This window comes from Girardinichthys multiradiatus, chromosome 15, assembly GCF_021462225.1.
Source record: "Girardinichthys multiradiatus isolate DD_20200921_A chromosome 15, DD_fGirMul_XY1, whole genome shotgun sequence".
Taxonomy (NCBI): Eukaryota; Metazoa; Chordata; class Actinopteri; order Cyprinodontiformes; family Goodeidae; genus Girardinichthys; species Girardinichthys multiradiatus.
The window spans coordinates 40,827,669-40,844,058 of NC_061808.1; the positions used below are offsets into that span (position 1 = coordinate 40,827,669).

Sequence of the window (16,390 nt, forward strand, 5' to 3'; positions counted from 1 at the left end):
TTACAACTCGCGTACAGGCCACACAGGGGAGTTGAGGATGCCACTGTCACCTTAATAAATCTGGTTTTGAGTCACCTGGATGGGAACAAATCTCATGCCAGGCTTTTATTTGTGGATTTTACATCAGTTTTAAACACCATTCGGCCACATGTTTTAGTCAGCCGCCTCTTAAATGATTTTAATCTAAGCAAGAATCTTGTGGGGTGGATACATAGCTTTTTAAGTGACAGGACACAGAAGATAAGGGTTAATGGAGTGTTGTCTGACCCTGTCTGCAGTTCCACTAGGTCACCACAAGAGTGTGTCCTGTTGTAGTTGCTTTTCATCCTGTACATCAGCATGATGAAGAGCCACTATGAGAACAGGTTTATTCTGAAGTATGCAGATGACTCTGTAATTATGAGCTTGCTTCAGGAAGGGGAAACCAGCCAATTGTGCAGGATTTTTTGGTGTGACGAATCTTTTCTGCTGATGAATGGAAAAAAACCAAACACATGGTAAATGATTTTAAGAAAAACTGACTGTTTTGACCCAGTCTCCATTCAGGGGGAGACTGCGGAACAGGAGACCCAGTATAAATACCTGGGCACAATTATTGACCCTGGGCTGAATTTTGAGGCTAACTGTGTGGCAGTCTGAAAAAGGGGTCACCAGTATCAGCACAGTCTTAGGACACTAGCTGCATTCAATGCTGACAAGACTCATGACCACGTTTTAGCGTTCTTTTATTTAATCTATTTTGTCTGTCTATTGTCTTGGTGTGGAAATGCTTCTGCATTGATTGGCTTTAATCAGATTGTGAAATGGGCCGCCATGCTTATTGGGCAGCCACAGGTGAGCTATGATTCGCTCTACACCAATCATCTGCAGAGACTGAGCTCTAGCATTCAGGACCCTCTGCACCACCTGAACCACCTCTTTCTATACCTGCCATCAGGGAAGAGGTTGGTGGTTCCAAAATGTAGAACCAAGAGGTACAGAGTCAGTTTTATCCCAACAGCAATTGTCTTTTTAAATAATGTCTCACCACCACTAGGGCTGTTTTTAGTTTTTTAATTTTTAGAACATTGTGTCTTGGTATGTACTGTTGAATATTTGTGTTGATGCCTCTCTTGTACAGCAACCTAATTTACCTATGGGTAAAAATAAAGACACCTTCACCTTTTTACTGATTGCTATTTATTGTTAGATTTAGCTTTGTATGTTATACTTAGCTTTCTTTTTATTTAAGTGTTAGGATTGTTAACCAGGACCTGAGTCTGAATTTCGTACCTTAACATGTAAATGTGAGCTGGTATGACAACAACAAAAAAATCCTTGAATCCTTGAAGTTATAAGTAGTTAATATCCTTGGTGTGCTGAGAGTTGGCTAGGAGTAATATTAAAAATGTAGGTAGGAATTCACAAAGGGAAAATGAATATATACTCATCCACTTACACTGCTCTTTAACAGGTAAAGTTTATGAGACAGAAGAGCTAATTAAAGAAATATCTGTCTGAAAAAACTAACAAAAAGAAAATGTGAAGCTTTTAGAAAAAACATGAACATTTCAATATTTACTCTGGTCAAAGGTATATACACACACATTATATATATATATATATATATACATACAGGGTTTGACAATGAAACTGAAACACCTGGTTTTAGACCACAATAATTTATTAGTATGGTGTAGGGCCTCCTTTTGCGGCCAATACAGCGTCAATTCATCTTGGGAATGACATATACAAGTCCTGCACAGTGGTCATCCGTCTTTGCAGGATAGTGGCCAGGTCTACTACGTGATACTGGGTGGAGGAAAACTTTCCTGACTCGCTCCTCCAAAACACCCCAAAGTGGCTTCAATAATATTTAGATCTGGTGACTGTGCAGGCCATGGGAGATGTTCAACTTCACTTTCATGTTCATCAAACCAATCTTTCACCAGTCTTGCTGTGTGTATTGGTGCATTGTCATCCTGATACACGGCACCGCCTTCAGGATACAATGTTTGAACCATTGGATCCACATGGTCCTCTAGAATGGTTCGGTAGTTCTTGGCAGTGACACGCCCATCTAGCACAAGTATTGGGCCAAGGGAATGCCATGATATGGCAGCCCAAACCATCACTGATCCACCCCCATGCTTCACTCTGGACATGCAACAGTCTGGGTGGTACGCTTCTTTGTGGCTTCTCCACACCGTAACTCTCCTGGATGTGTACAGTCTGGACGAGTACACAGAGGCTGTGACTTCCTACATCAGCTTCTGTGAGGACAGCTGTGTACCATCATGCACCAGGGTGAGTTACAACAACGACAAACCCTGGTTCACAGCTAAACTCAGAAGGTTAAGACTGGATAAGGAAAAGGCCTTCAGGAGTGGGGACAAAGACACATACAGAGAGGCAAAGTAACAAGTTGGCAAGGCAGTGAAAGAGGCCAAACGACTGTACTCTGAGAAGCTCCCAAAACAGTTCTCAGCCAACGACTCTGCGTCTGTCTGGAAAGGGCTCAAGCAAATCACCAACTACAAGCCGAAAAGCCCCCCAACTCCATCAACGACCGACGCCTCGCCAACGACCTGAACGAGTTTACTGCCGCTTGAAAGACAAAGGGACAGTCCTGCAACCATCTCCCACGACGCCCCCCCAACAGCTGCAGCCACAATCCACCCATCTCTCCAACCTCAAGAGGGGCCTTGGCACCTCCAACCCCACCCTGAAGTTCCCCCCCACCAGCCCCCTACCCACGCCGAGGACGGCTCTTTCCATCCAGGAGAGGGACGTCAACAAACTCTTCAGGAGACAGAACCCCCGGGAAGCTGCTGGTCCGGATTCTGTCTCACCAGCCAGCCTGAAGCACTGCGCTGATCAGCTGTCTCCAGTCTTCACAGACATTTTTAACACCTCACTGGAGACATGTCATGTGGCAGCCTGCTTCAAGTCCTCCACCATCGTCCCTGTTCCAAGAAGCCAAGGACCACAGGGCTTAATGACTTCAGACCCGTCGCCCTGACCTCTGTGGTGATGAAGTCCTTTGAGCGCCTTGTGCTCTTACACCTAAAAGACATCACCGACCCCCTCCTGGACCCCCTGCAGTTTGCCTACAGAGCCAACAGGTCTGTAGATGATGCAGTCAACCTAGCCCTTCACTTCATCCTCCGGCACCTGGACTCCACAGGAACCTATGCCAGGATCCTGTTTGTGGATTTCAGCTCTGCCTTCAACACCATCGTCCCAGTTCTGCTACAGGAGAAGCTCTCCCAGCTGAGTGTGCCCGACTCCACCTGCAGGTGGATCACTGACTTCCTGTCTGACAGGAAGCAGCGCGTGAGGCTGGGGAAGCACGTCTCTGACTCCCTGACCATCAGCACCGGTTCCCCACAAGGCTGTGTTCTCTCTCCTCTGCTCTTCTCCCTGTACACCAACAGCTGCACCTCCAGTCACCAGTCTGTCAAGCTTCTGAAGTTTGCGAACGACACCACCCTGATCGGACTCATCTCTGATGGTGACGAGTCCGCGTACAGATGGGAGGTGGACCATCTGTTGGACTGGTGCAGCCAGAACAACCTTGAGCTCAACGCTCTAAAGACAGTAGAGATGGTTGTGGACTTCAGGCAGAACCCAGCCCCACCTGCCCCCATCACCCTCTGTGACTCCACAATTGACACTGTGGAATCTTTCCGCTTCCTGGGAACCATCATCTCCCAGGATCTCAAGTGGGAGCCAAACATCAGCTCCCTCATCAAGAAAGCCCAGCAGAGGATGTTCTTCCTGCGGCAGCTGAAGAAATTCAACCTGCCAAAGACTATGATGGTGCACTTCTACACAGCCATCATTGAGTCCATCCTCACCTCCTCCATCACCATCTGGTACGCCGCTGCTACAGCCAAGGATAGGGCAGGCTGCAGCGTGTCATTCGGTCTGCTGAGAAGGTGATTGGCTGCAGTCTACTGTCGCTCCAGGAACTGTACACCTCCAGGACCCTGAAGCGGGCAGGGAAGATTCTGGCTGATCCCTCCCACCCCGGTCACAGACTCTTTGAGACTCTCCCCTCTGGCAGGAGGCTGCGGTCCATCCGGACCCAAAACCTCACGCCACAAGAACAGTTTTTTCCCATCTGCCACCAGCCTGGTTAACAAAGCCCGGAAACCACCCTGACACTCTCCCTTTCCCCACACCCCCCTTTTCTGCTGACAGGACACCTGTAACCTGTAACTCTATGAGTTACATTAACGCTCAGCTTGGACTCCTGCTTACTTGCACAATGATCACCTGCACTGTTGTATTGCTCTTGCATCTTATACTGCTCTATATTTACTCTCACTCACTTAAAACTGTGCACATATATTTATATTATATTGTAGATATGTTTATACTGTTTCATTTTTATTGTATTGCACCGACTACGCCAAAACAAATTCCTTGTATGTCCAAAAACGTACTTGGCAATAAAGCTTTTCTGATTCTGATTCTGATGTGGAGAAAACAGTAAAGGTGGACTCATCAGAGAACAATACATGTTTCACATTGTCCACAGCCCAAGATTTGCGCTCCTTGCACCATTGAAACCAACGTTTGGCATTGGCATGAGTGACCAAAGGTTTGGCTATAGCAGCATGGCCGTGTATATTGACCCTGTGGAGCTCCTGACGGACAGTTCTGGTGGAAACAGGAGAGTTGAGGTGCACATTTAATTCTGCCGTGATTTGGGCAGCTGTGGTTTTATGTTTTTTGGATACAATCCGGGTTAGCACCAGAACATCCCTTTCAGACAGCTTCCTCTTGCGTCCACAGTTAATCCTGTTGGATGTGGTTCATCCTTCTTGGTGGTATGCTGACATTACCCTGGATACCGTGGCTCTTGATACATCAACAAGACTTGCTGTCTTGGTCACAGATGCGCCAGCAAGACGTGCACCAACAATTTGTCCTCTTTTGAACTCTGGTATGTCACCCATAATGTTGTGTGCATTTCAATATTTTGAGCCAAACTGTGCTCTTACCCTGCTAATTGAACCTTCACACTCTGCTCTTACTGGTGCAATGTACAATCAATGAAGACTGGCTACCAGGCTGGTCCAATTTAGCCATGAAACCTCCCACACTAAAATGACAGGTGTTTCAGTTTCATTGTCCAACCCCTGTATATGTCATCTAAACATTATTGAGTTTATACACAACTAGAATTTAACAATATTTTATTATGGAGATTTTGTTCACAACAAAATAATGCAAAACCCTAACATGGTAAACTTATACTTTTATTTCAGCAAACATCTCTTAATACTTACATTTCTCCTCAGTAAGTTGCTTTAGCACTTCACCAACAATCTGCAAAGAAGAAATGTAAATTTAAAATCTGGACATAATGCTACTTAATCTGTTAGCAAAGAAAAGGCCACACTTTAACCCCATAAACCTACGCAACCTCCACAATAAAAATTAATGATGAAATAATGCCATACTTAGAATAGATTCTGAACTGTTTTTAAACTAAGCTAATTTATTATCTAACAGAGTATATAGTGTTTGATTCGCTGCCAGCCTAAAAAAAATACGCCCCTACGAAGAAAATAATATTTCTAAATCACTGATTTCACTTGTCCAAATATTTCCAACCCCTCCATCTTACTGAGATGTGAGCTGAAGAGATAAGGTTATTTAACCACATCACTGTGTAGCACACCCGCCTTACTTATTTGCAACCCACCAATGTGTAACTATTTTTGCCTAAACCATTAGCAATTTATAAGACAGGGATTTTATCAAAGTATTTCTGTTCATACAGGAAAAAAAGTCTTATGTAAAGTCCTATAAAGCACTTTTCTAGACTGGAAGCACTTTTACATTAGGTATATGTACCCAGATGCACTCACACACAGCAATATGTAAATCAATAGTTAAATATGGGGCTCAGTGCCTTGTTGATGTGCACACCAGGATGTGGTCGGGAAGGAAGCTTAGATGGCAAGATTCCAACTCATCCACAAAAAAATGTGTATTATTGTGCAACCCCGTTAAAAAATTGTAAAAGATCTTGTTCCAAGGTTCACAAAGTTTTAAAAACTATGAATCGGTTAATGTTTTCAGTAACTATTCATAGAAAACAGGTGTTCTTATGTCTGGAACAAAAAACCAAATATGTGAACAATTTTCACCAGCAATATATAGTAAATATCCAGGGCAACATGCCTGTGCTTTGGTATCATATAGTTCACAAAGAGACCTGTTATTTGCTGATTTACAGGTTTTATTTGTCAGGGAGAATATTCAAATCAGTTTAACAGCTGAGTGTAAGGTATCAGAGATCTGTTGTACACAAGATTTCTAGCCAGTGGCTAATTAGTAATCCTTGCCCTCGGTAAGACCCTTAATAGGCCAACAGTACATCATAAAACATCAGAGTAATAAAATAAATTATTATCTTAAATAAACAAGTACCCAATAAACATCAGAAATAAAACCTACTAGGTTTGTATCTAAATTTCAATATCAAAAAAGTAATGTATCTGAAGAATAGGACACCAAGTCTAAAGAATTGATTGGAACCAGGGCTAACATTCAGATTCCCCCGAAATCGCTCAAATTTTTTCATTTCGATTCCTAGTTTCAATACACAGTCCACCAACCAAAACACACTAGCCAAACAGCAATTAAAAAGGATCTGCAAGAAGTGTGCTGGCAACCATGGACAGTACTGCGATGGCGATCGAAAGTAAGGCTTAACTTTAATAAAGAAACGACCAGTTGGCTCGGTGCACACTTGCAATAACATCATGCAAAGGAGGGTGCACAACCATCGTTGATGCGCTGTGCTGGCCTTCCTCCAGCTCTGACTCTCAGCCTAGCACCACAATGTCGTCAGAATCAGGTAAGTAAAACAATAAAATACATCATATGCAAACATTGAGGCAGCTAACAAGTTATACTCAACCTAAAATGGAGGGTCATCTTAAATGCAAACACTCAGCTAACATTAACCCATGTATTTTTTTTTCACAGACAACCTGAAATTGTAAAATTCAGAGAGAAATTTTGATGTGCCACCTAGTTGCCTGTTTGGTTTTCAATTGCCCCTTTTCCACTGGCTCGATTTGGCCCTCCTCAACTTCACTCGGCTCACTTTGGGGGCGGTTTCCATTACAGTTTTTTCAATACTATTACCTACATTTTGGTCCCTGCTCCTGACCAGGTCCGACCGGGGCTGAGTCGGGACCACTTGTGACGTGAAAAGACTGCTGTTCACTGATTGACCGTGGGACCAGGAGGAATGAGGAGGTTTTCCATGAGGTAGTGCAGGGAAAAGTTAATAAAACTCTCGAGCGGCTACGATAATATTAAGGACCATAATGGCCGAAGCAGGTCAAATCAAAATATTATTTTACTATTTACAAATCATAAACCATGCCTGAAGGCTGAAAGAAAAGAAAAAGGACACATCAGATTTCTGAATTACATGCGGGTGAGGTGTTGTATTTAACAACATCTTAAATCAGTTGACCACACACAAAATCAGCTGTTCAGATGCACAACCATTTCCCTCAAAACACACAAAACAATACCACCATGAAACAGCTGATTTAGGATGTTATTACATACAGCACCCTGCCTGCGTGTAATTCAGAAAGCTGATGTGTCCTTTCTCTTTTCTTTCAGTCTTCAGGCATGGTTTCTGATTTGTAAATAGTAAAATTATATTTTGATTTGACAGTCTCCAGCCATAGTGGTCCTTAATATTATTGTAGCCGCTCGAGAGTTTTATTAACATTTCTCTGCACTACTTTCTCGAAAACCTTCTCCTTTCTCATGGACCCATGACCAGATCAGCGGACAGCAGTGTGTTCACGTCAAATGTGGTCCCTTAAGGTTACCTTTCCTACATTAAACAGGTCTATTACGAAACAAACACAATGATCTTGTTATTTATGTCATTCTTGGCTCTATACTTTTGTGCTTTCTGTATCTCTCGCTGCAGAGTTCCGCTCCTATGCGCAAAACACGCGACATCTAAGGTGTGAAAATACTAAAATAAAATTGAGAGCACATGTTCCAACGATCAACCTGGGTGTGCAATGAGACTGATATGTCTAGGTGAACAAGCAGTTTCTGGTATCTACATTAGATTCTCACACATGCTTGCTCAATACATGTTCTGGCAACTGGTTAACTCTTACTCTCCGTCTCTGTGTTCGTAACTTGACCAAGTGTAAATAAACCAGAATTTTACTTAATAAAAATCCAAAGAGCTTGAAAAAAAAATTTATCCTGAAAATGGGAAAAAAAAGCTTTTTTTTTCACATCACTTAGAAGCTCAAGAAATGTGGAAATATTATCTAAAATGCACAAAGTAATAATGTTTGTTTACTTAAGTAAATATTAAGACCACAAAATTCAAGTGTTTTACTGTGTTCTCTTGTGTTTCTCCCTACATCCTACAGCTTTGTTTTGTAATACACAACTGGACAAAACTGTTGGTACCCCTCGGTTAATGAAAGAAAAACCCACAATGGTCACAGAAATAACTTGAACCTGACAAAGGTAATAATGAATAAAAATTCTATGAAAATGAATAAATGAAAGTCAAACGTTGCTTTTCAAACATGCTTCAACAGAATTATTAAAAAAATAAACTCCTGAAACAGGCCTGGACAAAAATGATGGTACCCCTGAAAATAATGTGACCAAAGGGACGTGTTGAATCAAGGTGTGTCCATTAATTAGCATCACAGGTGTCTACCTTCTTGTAATCAGTCAGTGGGCCTATATATAGGGCTACAGGAAGTCACTGTGCTGTTAGGTGACATGGTGTGTACTATACTCAACATGGACCAGAGGAACCGAAGGAAAGAGTCTCAGGAGATTAGAAAGAAAATTATAGACAAGCATGTTAAAGGTAAAGGTTATAAGACCATCTCCAAGCAGCTTCATGTTCCTGTGACTACAGTTGCACATATTATTCAGAAATTTAATGGTATATGTCCATGGTACTCTAGCCAACCTCCCTGGACGTGGCTGCAGGAGGAACACTGATGACAAAACAAAGAGACGGATAATATGAACGGTAACAAAAGAGCCCAGAAAAACTTCTAACGAGGTTAAAGGTGAACTTCAAGCTCAAGGAACATCAGTGTCAGATCGCACCAACCGACGTTGTTTGAGTCAAAGTGGACTTAATGGGCGACGACCAAGGAGACCATTGTTGAAAACCAATCATAAAAAACCAGACTGGAATTTCTCAAACTACATGTTGACAAGCCACAAAGCTTGTGGGAGAATGTCCTATGGACAGATGAGACAAAAATTAAACTAGTTGACAAGACACATCAGCTCTATGTTCGCAGACGGAGAAATGAATCATATGAAGAGAAGAACATTGTCCCTACTGTGAACATGGAGGAGGCTCTGTTATGTTCTGGTGCTGCTTTGCTGCATCTGGTACAGGGTGTCTTGAATCTGTTCAGGTTTAATGAAATCTCAAGACTATCTAGAGAGAAATGTGCTGCCCAGTGTCAGAAAGCTTGGTCTCAGTCGCAGGTCATGGGTCTTGCAACAGGATAATGACCCAAAACACACAGCTAAAAACACCCAAGAATGGCTAAGAGGAAAACATTGGACTATTCTGAAGTGACCTATGACCCCTGACCTAAATCCTATTGAGCATCTTTGGAAGGAGCTGAAACATGCCATCTGGAAAAGGCACCCTTCAAACCTGAGGAGTGGGTCAAAATACCTGCTGAGAGGTGCAGAAGTCTCATTGACAGTTATAAGAATTGTTTGATTGCAGTGATTGCAACAAAGGGTTGTGAAACAAAATATTAAGTTAAGGTACCATCATTTTTGTCCAGGCCTGTTTCATGAGTTTATTTTTTTTAATAATTCTGTTGAAGCATGTTTGAAAAGCAACGTCTGACTTTCATTTGTTCATTTTCATAGAATTTTTATTCATCATTCCGAGGGAAAACAATAAATACTTATTGTTGTAACATTTGTGACAGAGCAGGGGCAAGAATGTTCAAACTAAATTTATCTAATAAGAAAACTTGATAAAGTTGTCAAAATTGAGCAATCTATGATTTCTAGGGTTAGACAACGATGCCTCTTCACTGACTGTTTATATAATGATGTAACTGATTTAACTGTTGATGCAGCTACACAAGATGATAAATGGGAAAATGTCATTAAATGCTTAACAGTTCAGCTCCGGTAAGGGTTATGTAACGTCTTAATAAAATAAATACTTACAGGATTTTCCTTCATAAACGATACAGACTATAAACTAACCAGCAACAAGCACATGCAAAAATACACTGTATAACATAATCTTACCTGACCAACACTTTGAAGAGCCTTCAAGTCATTCTCCGACTTCTCGTATTGCTTCGTTTGTTCCCTCAACTGTTCTCTCACTAGGGATGAAACAAGGACGCCAACATAAAATCATTTATATTTTGCAAGTTTCATTAAGAACGGAGCCAAAACTTTCTTCCTGTCTGTGTTGATGAATCGTTATCTGGAACAGTTTCATTGTTAGCAACCCACAGCTAAAAGGCATGTCTCAGTAAAAAAAACAAAAAACGGATAAACAAAGAAATCACGGACTGATTTAGTATTACGCGTTTTATAGTTGCCAATCTGTTGCCTAACAGACAAGGAAACAACATTGAAGTTTAAAGATGACTGAAAGGAAAAGGCTGAACTGCATGACAAAGCAAAAGCTAGCTGTCAAGCTAACTGATATTAGCATTTCCAATTACACATATACAAAGTGTACAAAATCACCAAGCTCTATAGTGCAAAGTGTGTAAAGATTCCTTTCAATTACATTCTTTTAATCGCCCGTCAACTTCCTTATGTTCTAGTAATTTTTTCCTATAGTCTTGCAACGCTTTCTCTCTTGTGTCCGCCATGACTCCCGACTCTTTTCTTCTTCTTCTTCTTCTGCTGGAGTTTATTAGCGGTGGCAAAACACTTGGGGTGTGCATTACTGCCACCAACTGGTATGCTGGTATGATTTCTAAGGCCTGTGTATGTACAGTATATCCTGTGTATAAATTTATAAAAGAATTTCTTATAATCAATTTTGTATTCGTAAAAACAATTGTATATGTTTGGTCCCTAAAGTCCTTTGCAATGTGTTTATGATATGAAAGTTTTCTTTAATCTTTTCAATTTCTCTCCTCAAAAATCATTAGATTTTTGAAAATAAAAGCTTCAATTCTTTATCGTTACCATCCATATTTAAAGCTATTTAAAAAAATAGTACACTGGGAATTTAGCATAAGAAGCAGGTTCCATATTACTAAGGGGACTAAGCTAGTCCTTAAAAGACAACTATCCTGGACTTTCAAAATAAAACCTAAACAAACTACAAAATAAAAGCCTTCATATTTCACACAGCAGATAATTGCAGCATTTGTGTTGTGTGGAAATATAAAAGCCTTATCATTATCATTAATATAAATGCCTTATCATTAGTAGCTAAAGCTAAGATATATTTGGGATTTGCTGCTTATAGATTGATTATTATTAGGAGTTTTTAGTTATGCTTTTGAGAGTTAGAAAAATCCTTAAACAGTAGCTTCTAATATGGTCACACAATGAGTGTTTATTATTCAAGGTTAAAGCTTGCAGGTGTTTTCTGTCTGTATCGTGAGAAGCCACCAGTATATTAGGGAGGCATGGTAACTCCTCTCCCTGAAGATACATGAAGACGTGTGAGAAACTGTCCTTCAGCAAAGGAATGTGTGAGAAAACTGAGAAGGGCTGCACAAGCATTGTAAAATATATACTTCAGCAACAGAATGTGTGATAAACTTAGAATAGGCTGCACAACAAATGTAAAATGAATATTTCTGTAGTATGTGTGTGTTCAATAAAAGAACGGTGCAGGGGAGAGAAGAACATATGTGTTCCTGACTACGCAGACGCAGCATCTCTTCCCCCGGCCGGGTGAATCAGCTTCAACCTCTTGTCCGTGTTTTCTTTTCTTAGACATTTAAGTTTAGTTTTCTCGTACAGAATTAAGATGCTTTGACCAAATAAACGAATACGCAGGAGTTTAGGAGGACAACTCCAACAACTTGGTGACCACCTACGTGATTTGGGAAAAGCGAGGACTTTCGGCTAAATCAGAACTTCACCAAAAGACGTCTGACACCGGGGTACCACTGCACTTCTTACAAGGTAAGCAGAACCGTGTTACTCTGCACTTTTTGGCATTGCGATAGGCCTAAATTCTGGTGTCAGATGTCTGAGTAAGTGAAATTGTTCTGCTAAATTTAAAATGCGTAGACTAGTGTGTTAAGATAATATAAAAGAGGTCAAATACTGTTTAAGTGAGCAACAACATAAATTGTAGCCGAGATACTTGAATGTTGAGGCTGTAACATACTTTTCACTGAAGATACTTAAATGGTGACGGTGTTGAAGGACCCCAAGACCATGTACTGGCAGGTGAGGGGAAGACAGTTGAGATACTTAAATGGTGAAACTGTAATAATAAGCGAGAATTCAACAGTTTTCTTGGAATCAGAAGCTAAGAAAGGGCAAAACACAAAGGTTTGAATGCTGTGTTTATTCGAGTTCTGTCTCAATAAAACAGATTACAGATGTGGTACTTCATAAAACACATAGTCTGAAGTCCCGTGAAGCTATAAGTACTGGACAGTTTGTATGAATCTGTAAGACCAGTAACAGTGAAGTGCATGACTGTGCGTTATGAATGACATTGTAACAAGACCAGAATGAGAAAACTATGAGCTGGAATAGGATAATTCAGCAAGACGATAGTCAGAAACTGGAGCGCATTTAGTGCACTCCAATAATAGATAAAAGTGCACAAACATAAAGACACATAAAATAAATGAGCTGTCCTCGGAAGAATAATCTGTGAGACAGACTTGTTAGGAGGAGTGTGTGAAAAATACGGTGTGACTGGAGAGAGGCGCAGCGGTTCGCCAGACTGTCATTGCAGGTGAATGATTGTAGCATTCCTGTATGGAAACCTAACTGGTGTCAACAATGACAGGGTGCTGATTGCTGTTTAGATTGTAAGTGGGGAAACTGAGGTGTCTTGAGACATGTTTATGTCACTCTCAAAATAGTCCCCCAGATACCAGGGACACAGCGGGTCATATTTCTGGACGGCCATCAGTTGACCAGTGAATGAACAGAGTGGAGTGAAGAAAGGTGTGAATACAATAGAAATCTTGACAGAGCATCTGATTTTTTTTCAATCAGGTGAACGGTTCATTCAGAAAATTTTACAAGGGTTAAAGTCTCCATCTAGTGGTCACACGGAGGAATTCACAAGTGGCTGGCAGTGCAGTCGAATTCAATATTTGAACAACATTCTGACTTAAACATGCGATGGATTTGTAATTACTTAAGCGAAAATAAAATGCATTTGGTGTATAGGGTGAAAGTGGCTTATAGTGGATTGTTTTGCATATTTGTGCATATTTCCTGTGGGCGAGTGTCTGTCAGAATTGTGTTGAATTGAGGAAATACGAACTGGAATGTGTTTCTGTGAGGAGCTCTGACCGTGTGTGTGTGTGTGTGTGTGGGGGTACAGCCAGTGGAGAAGCAGCTGTGTCATTGTAGATGAATAAATGCACTGTGTTGTTAACAAAGACAACACAGTGATAAGCGGATTTTGTGCGCATATTGTGTAGAGGTCATTGAACATTTATTTCACAAAATAAAATAAAATACGGATTTGAAAAACTTTTAAAACTTTTGAGAGTAATTGGTTTTGTTAAACACATTTTCCTTGGCCAAACAAACCTTTACTGGACAAATTGGGTTATTTTTGAAGGTAAGAAAGATTCTGATTGGACAGTGGTACCACACAAAAATTAAACTAATCTCGTGTTCCCTAAGATTGGAAAACTTTTGAGGGTGCTAAAACGTTTGGTGAAGAATTTATACAGGCTAGCAGGATGGATGGTAAATTTGACCGGGACACAGATGACTCAGGTTGGGGAGAAGAGGCACCAGTGTGGAAAACATTTAAGGAACAGGTGTGTGTGGTGAGGCAGTTGGTGCAGCAGACTCAGGAAGAAAAACATGCAGAAAGGTTGATTAAGAAGATGAATCAGAAAATACAGGAGGAGGTCGAAAAAGATGGAACTGATGAAAAGAGCAGAAAAAACGTGGGAAGTGTGGAGAAGACCACAAGTTAGAAGAATGTAAAGAAGAGCAAAAAAATGTTGTAATTATGGAGGACAACATGGAGTGACATATCTAGGGTGTGAGGTGAGAAAAACAGCAAAGGAAATTCAACAAATTAAGATGAGCAAAAATACAACTTATGTTGAAGGAGTCAAAAGTGTAAAAGGACAAAGAGATTTTGGCTGAATATGAACAAGGCTAAGACAGAAAGAGAGTTGGCTGAGGCAAAATGCACAGACAGTGGACGGTTCAAAGGGAAGTTTAAAGAAACAAGAGATAAAGCGGCAAAGAATGAGACGTTTTTGTCGCAAATGGTGCTGATATGCCAGGGAGGTAAACATGCTATGTTTGACAAACCCCACACAACACCCACCAACACACTGGAGATAAACCGCCACCATATGGTCTTCCTCCTCCAAAATCCACCACTAAGGAATCTTTTCCTCCCACTCCAGTGGGCCTTTACCCCACATTGGACATTTCTGGGGGCAGACTGGTTTGCCTGAACAAAACTCTCCAGCAGGCGGAGCTTCAGCTCCCCCACCGCAACCACCCCCCACAGCATCTTTCTCTACTGTGTCTTCCGGACCTCTGTCCGGTCATATATCTCCCAGAAATCCTTTCTCTTCATCCGATTGTACCTCTAAATCATCAACAGGTGACAGAAACCTCTCTGACCACCATACAGAGGGTTGTCTCTTGACAATTGGAACGTGCGTCAGAAGAGAGAACGTCTCCAACAGATTGTTGACTCTGCAGGTCCTCTTGACTCATCTCTACCCCCACAGCTGCATACCAATTACTGTGAGCTTAACCAAACTCCCACCCAACCCGCTCCTCAACACACTCCACAAACCCCACAGCCAATACAGGGCTCAGTAGTCATGGCCCTTAACGGCCAGTGGTACCCAGGCCCCCAACCCTTGCCTACTCCTATTTTCGTTCCACGGACCGTCAATGCTTCCACCCCTGCGTATCCAGCCCTCCCAGTCAATGAACCCACTAGTCTAGCGGAAGAAAATGAGGAAGGTGTGGGGCCCTCATCCATGCATAGTGGGCCCATACCTAACAGGTATATTTTGCGTAAGGTGGCGTCTAGGGAGCCAGGACATACGTAGAGAAGGAACAAAAAGAGCGACGAGTTCCACAACAAGACAAAGTGTAAACAGAGGAAAACATCACAAGTGATCTTGGAAGAATATTAATAAGAGGTTGGAAACAGAGTGGAGACCAGGAAACATAGGGGATAATGTATGATAATATTCTAGTGGAATGCAGGAAACTTGGTAGCTAATGGACAGGAATTTAAATGTTATATTGATAAACTTCAAGAGAAACCAGAGGTGATTTGTATACAGGAAACATGGTTAACACCAACATTTTTATTAAAGGATACTATAGTGTTAGAATTAGATTATTGATTAATTAATATTTATCAATAATTATAATTAAAAATAATAATTTGACAAAATTAATTTCTTAACCAAAATCCTCATTTATGAATTGAGACCAAAGATGTCTCCTGGTGTTGTAATTGTGGCTCAACGCCTTTGATAATTACAACCGTTGAATACTCAGTAATAATTAATAACTATTACCAGAGATGTCACTGTTTAATCGACCGTTTCTGCCGAAACGTGTGGAACTTTAACCTTATCTTGACTGACGAATCACTCTTGTACAAAATAAACACAAAACGCCTTCTCTTTATCTATGTGAATATTTATTAAATCACAGCCCGATACAATCCGCTCTTCTGATTTAATAATCTTCACCTACTCAAACATGCAAAGTTCTACATAAAAGGGGTAAAATACCTAACTAAACAAAATAAAGCAAAACAGCGGTGGGTGCGTATGGGATCAAACCAGCAGTTATTGCAAAAATGATAATATGACAAAGGGATGTGGTGGTGAGTGGAGGTTGGGGCGCAGCTTCAACTGTAACTCAGTTATACTCATTCATAAAACCTCCCCCAACGCTGGGCGAGGTGAGCAGACAAAGGGTTATAAAACTTTTGGTGGCAAGCTAGTAAGCAGTAAGGTTGAAGACAAAGAAAATGGGGAATTTCACCATGAGGTTATTATAATAGTCCAGTCTCACCTGTGCTTCCTCTCAGGTGTTCAACAACCCCGCAAAACACACACAAAGCTAGGTAGCGCAGCGGCTTCCAGGCATCCAACACGGCACATCAAAGTTTCAATAAAAAGGTTACATGCACATATCATTC

General features: G+C 41.2%; 1 protein-coding gene across 1 annotated transcript in view; it reads right to left on the bottom strand.

Moving 5' to 3' along the window:
• Positions 1-10,963, bottom strand: part of psmc6 (proteasome 26S subunit, ATPase 6) — a 38,842-nt gene extending 27,879 nt beyond the window's left edge. Inside the window, exons 1-3 of the mRNA XM_047388173.1 lie at positions 10,811-10,963; positions 10,315-10,394; positions 5,280-5,319 (exon numbers count right to left, since the gene is read on the bottom strand). Coding sequence (XP_047244129.1) covers positions 5,280-5,319; positions 10,315-10,394; positions 10,811-10,895 — 205 coding nt within the window. The 5' untranslated portion in view covers positions 10,896-10,963. The remainder of the gene's footprint in view (positions 1-5,279; positions 5,320-10,314; positions 10,395-10,810) is intronic.
• Positions 10,964-16,390: the final 5,427 nt, after the last annotated feature.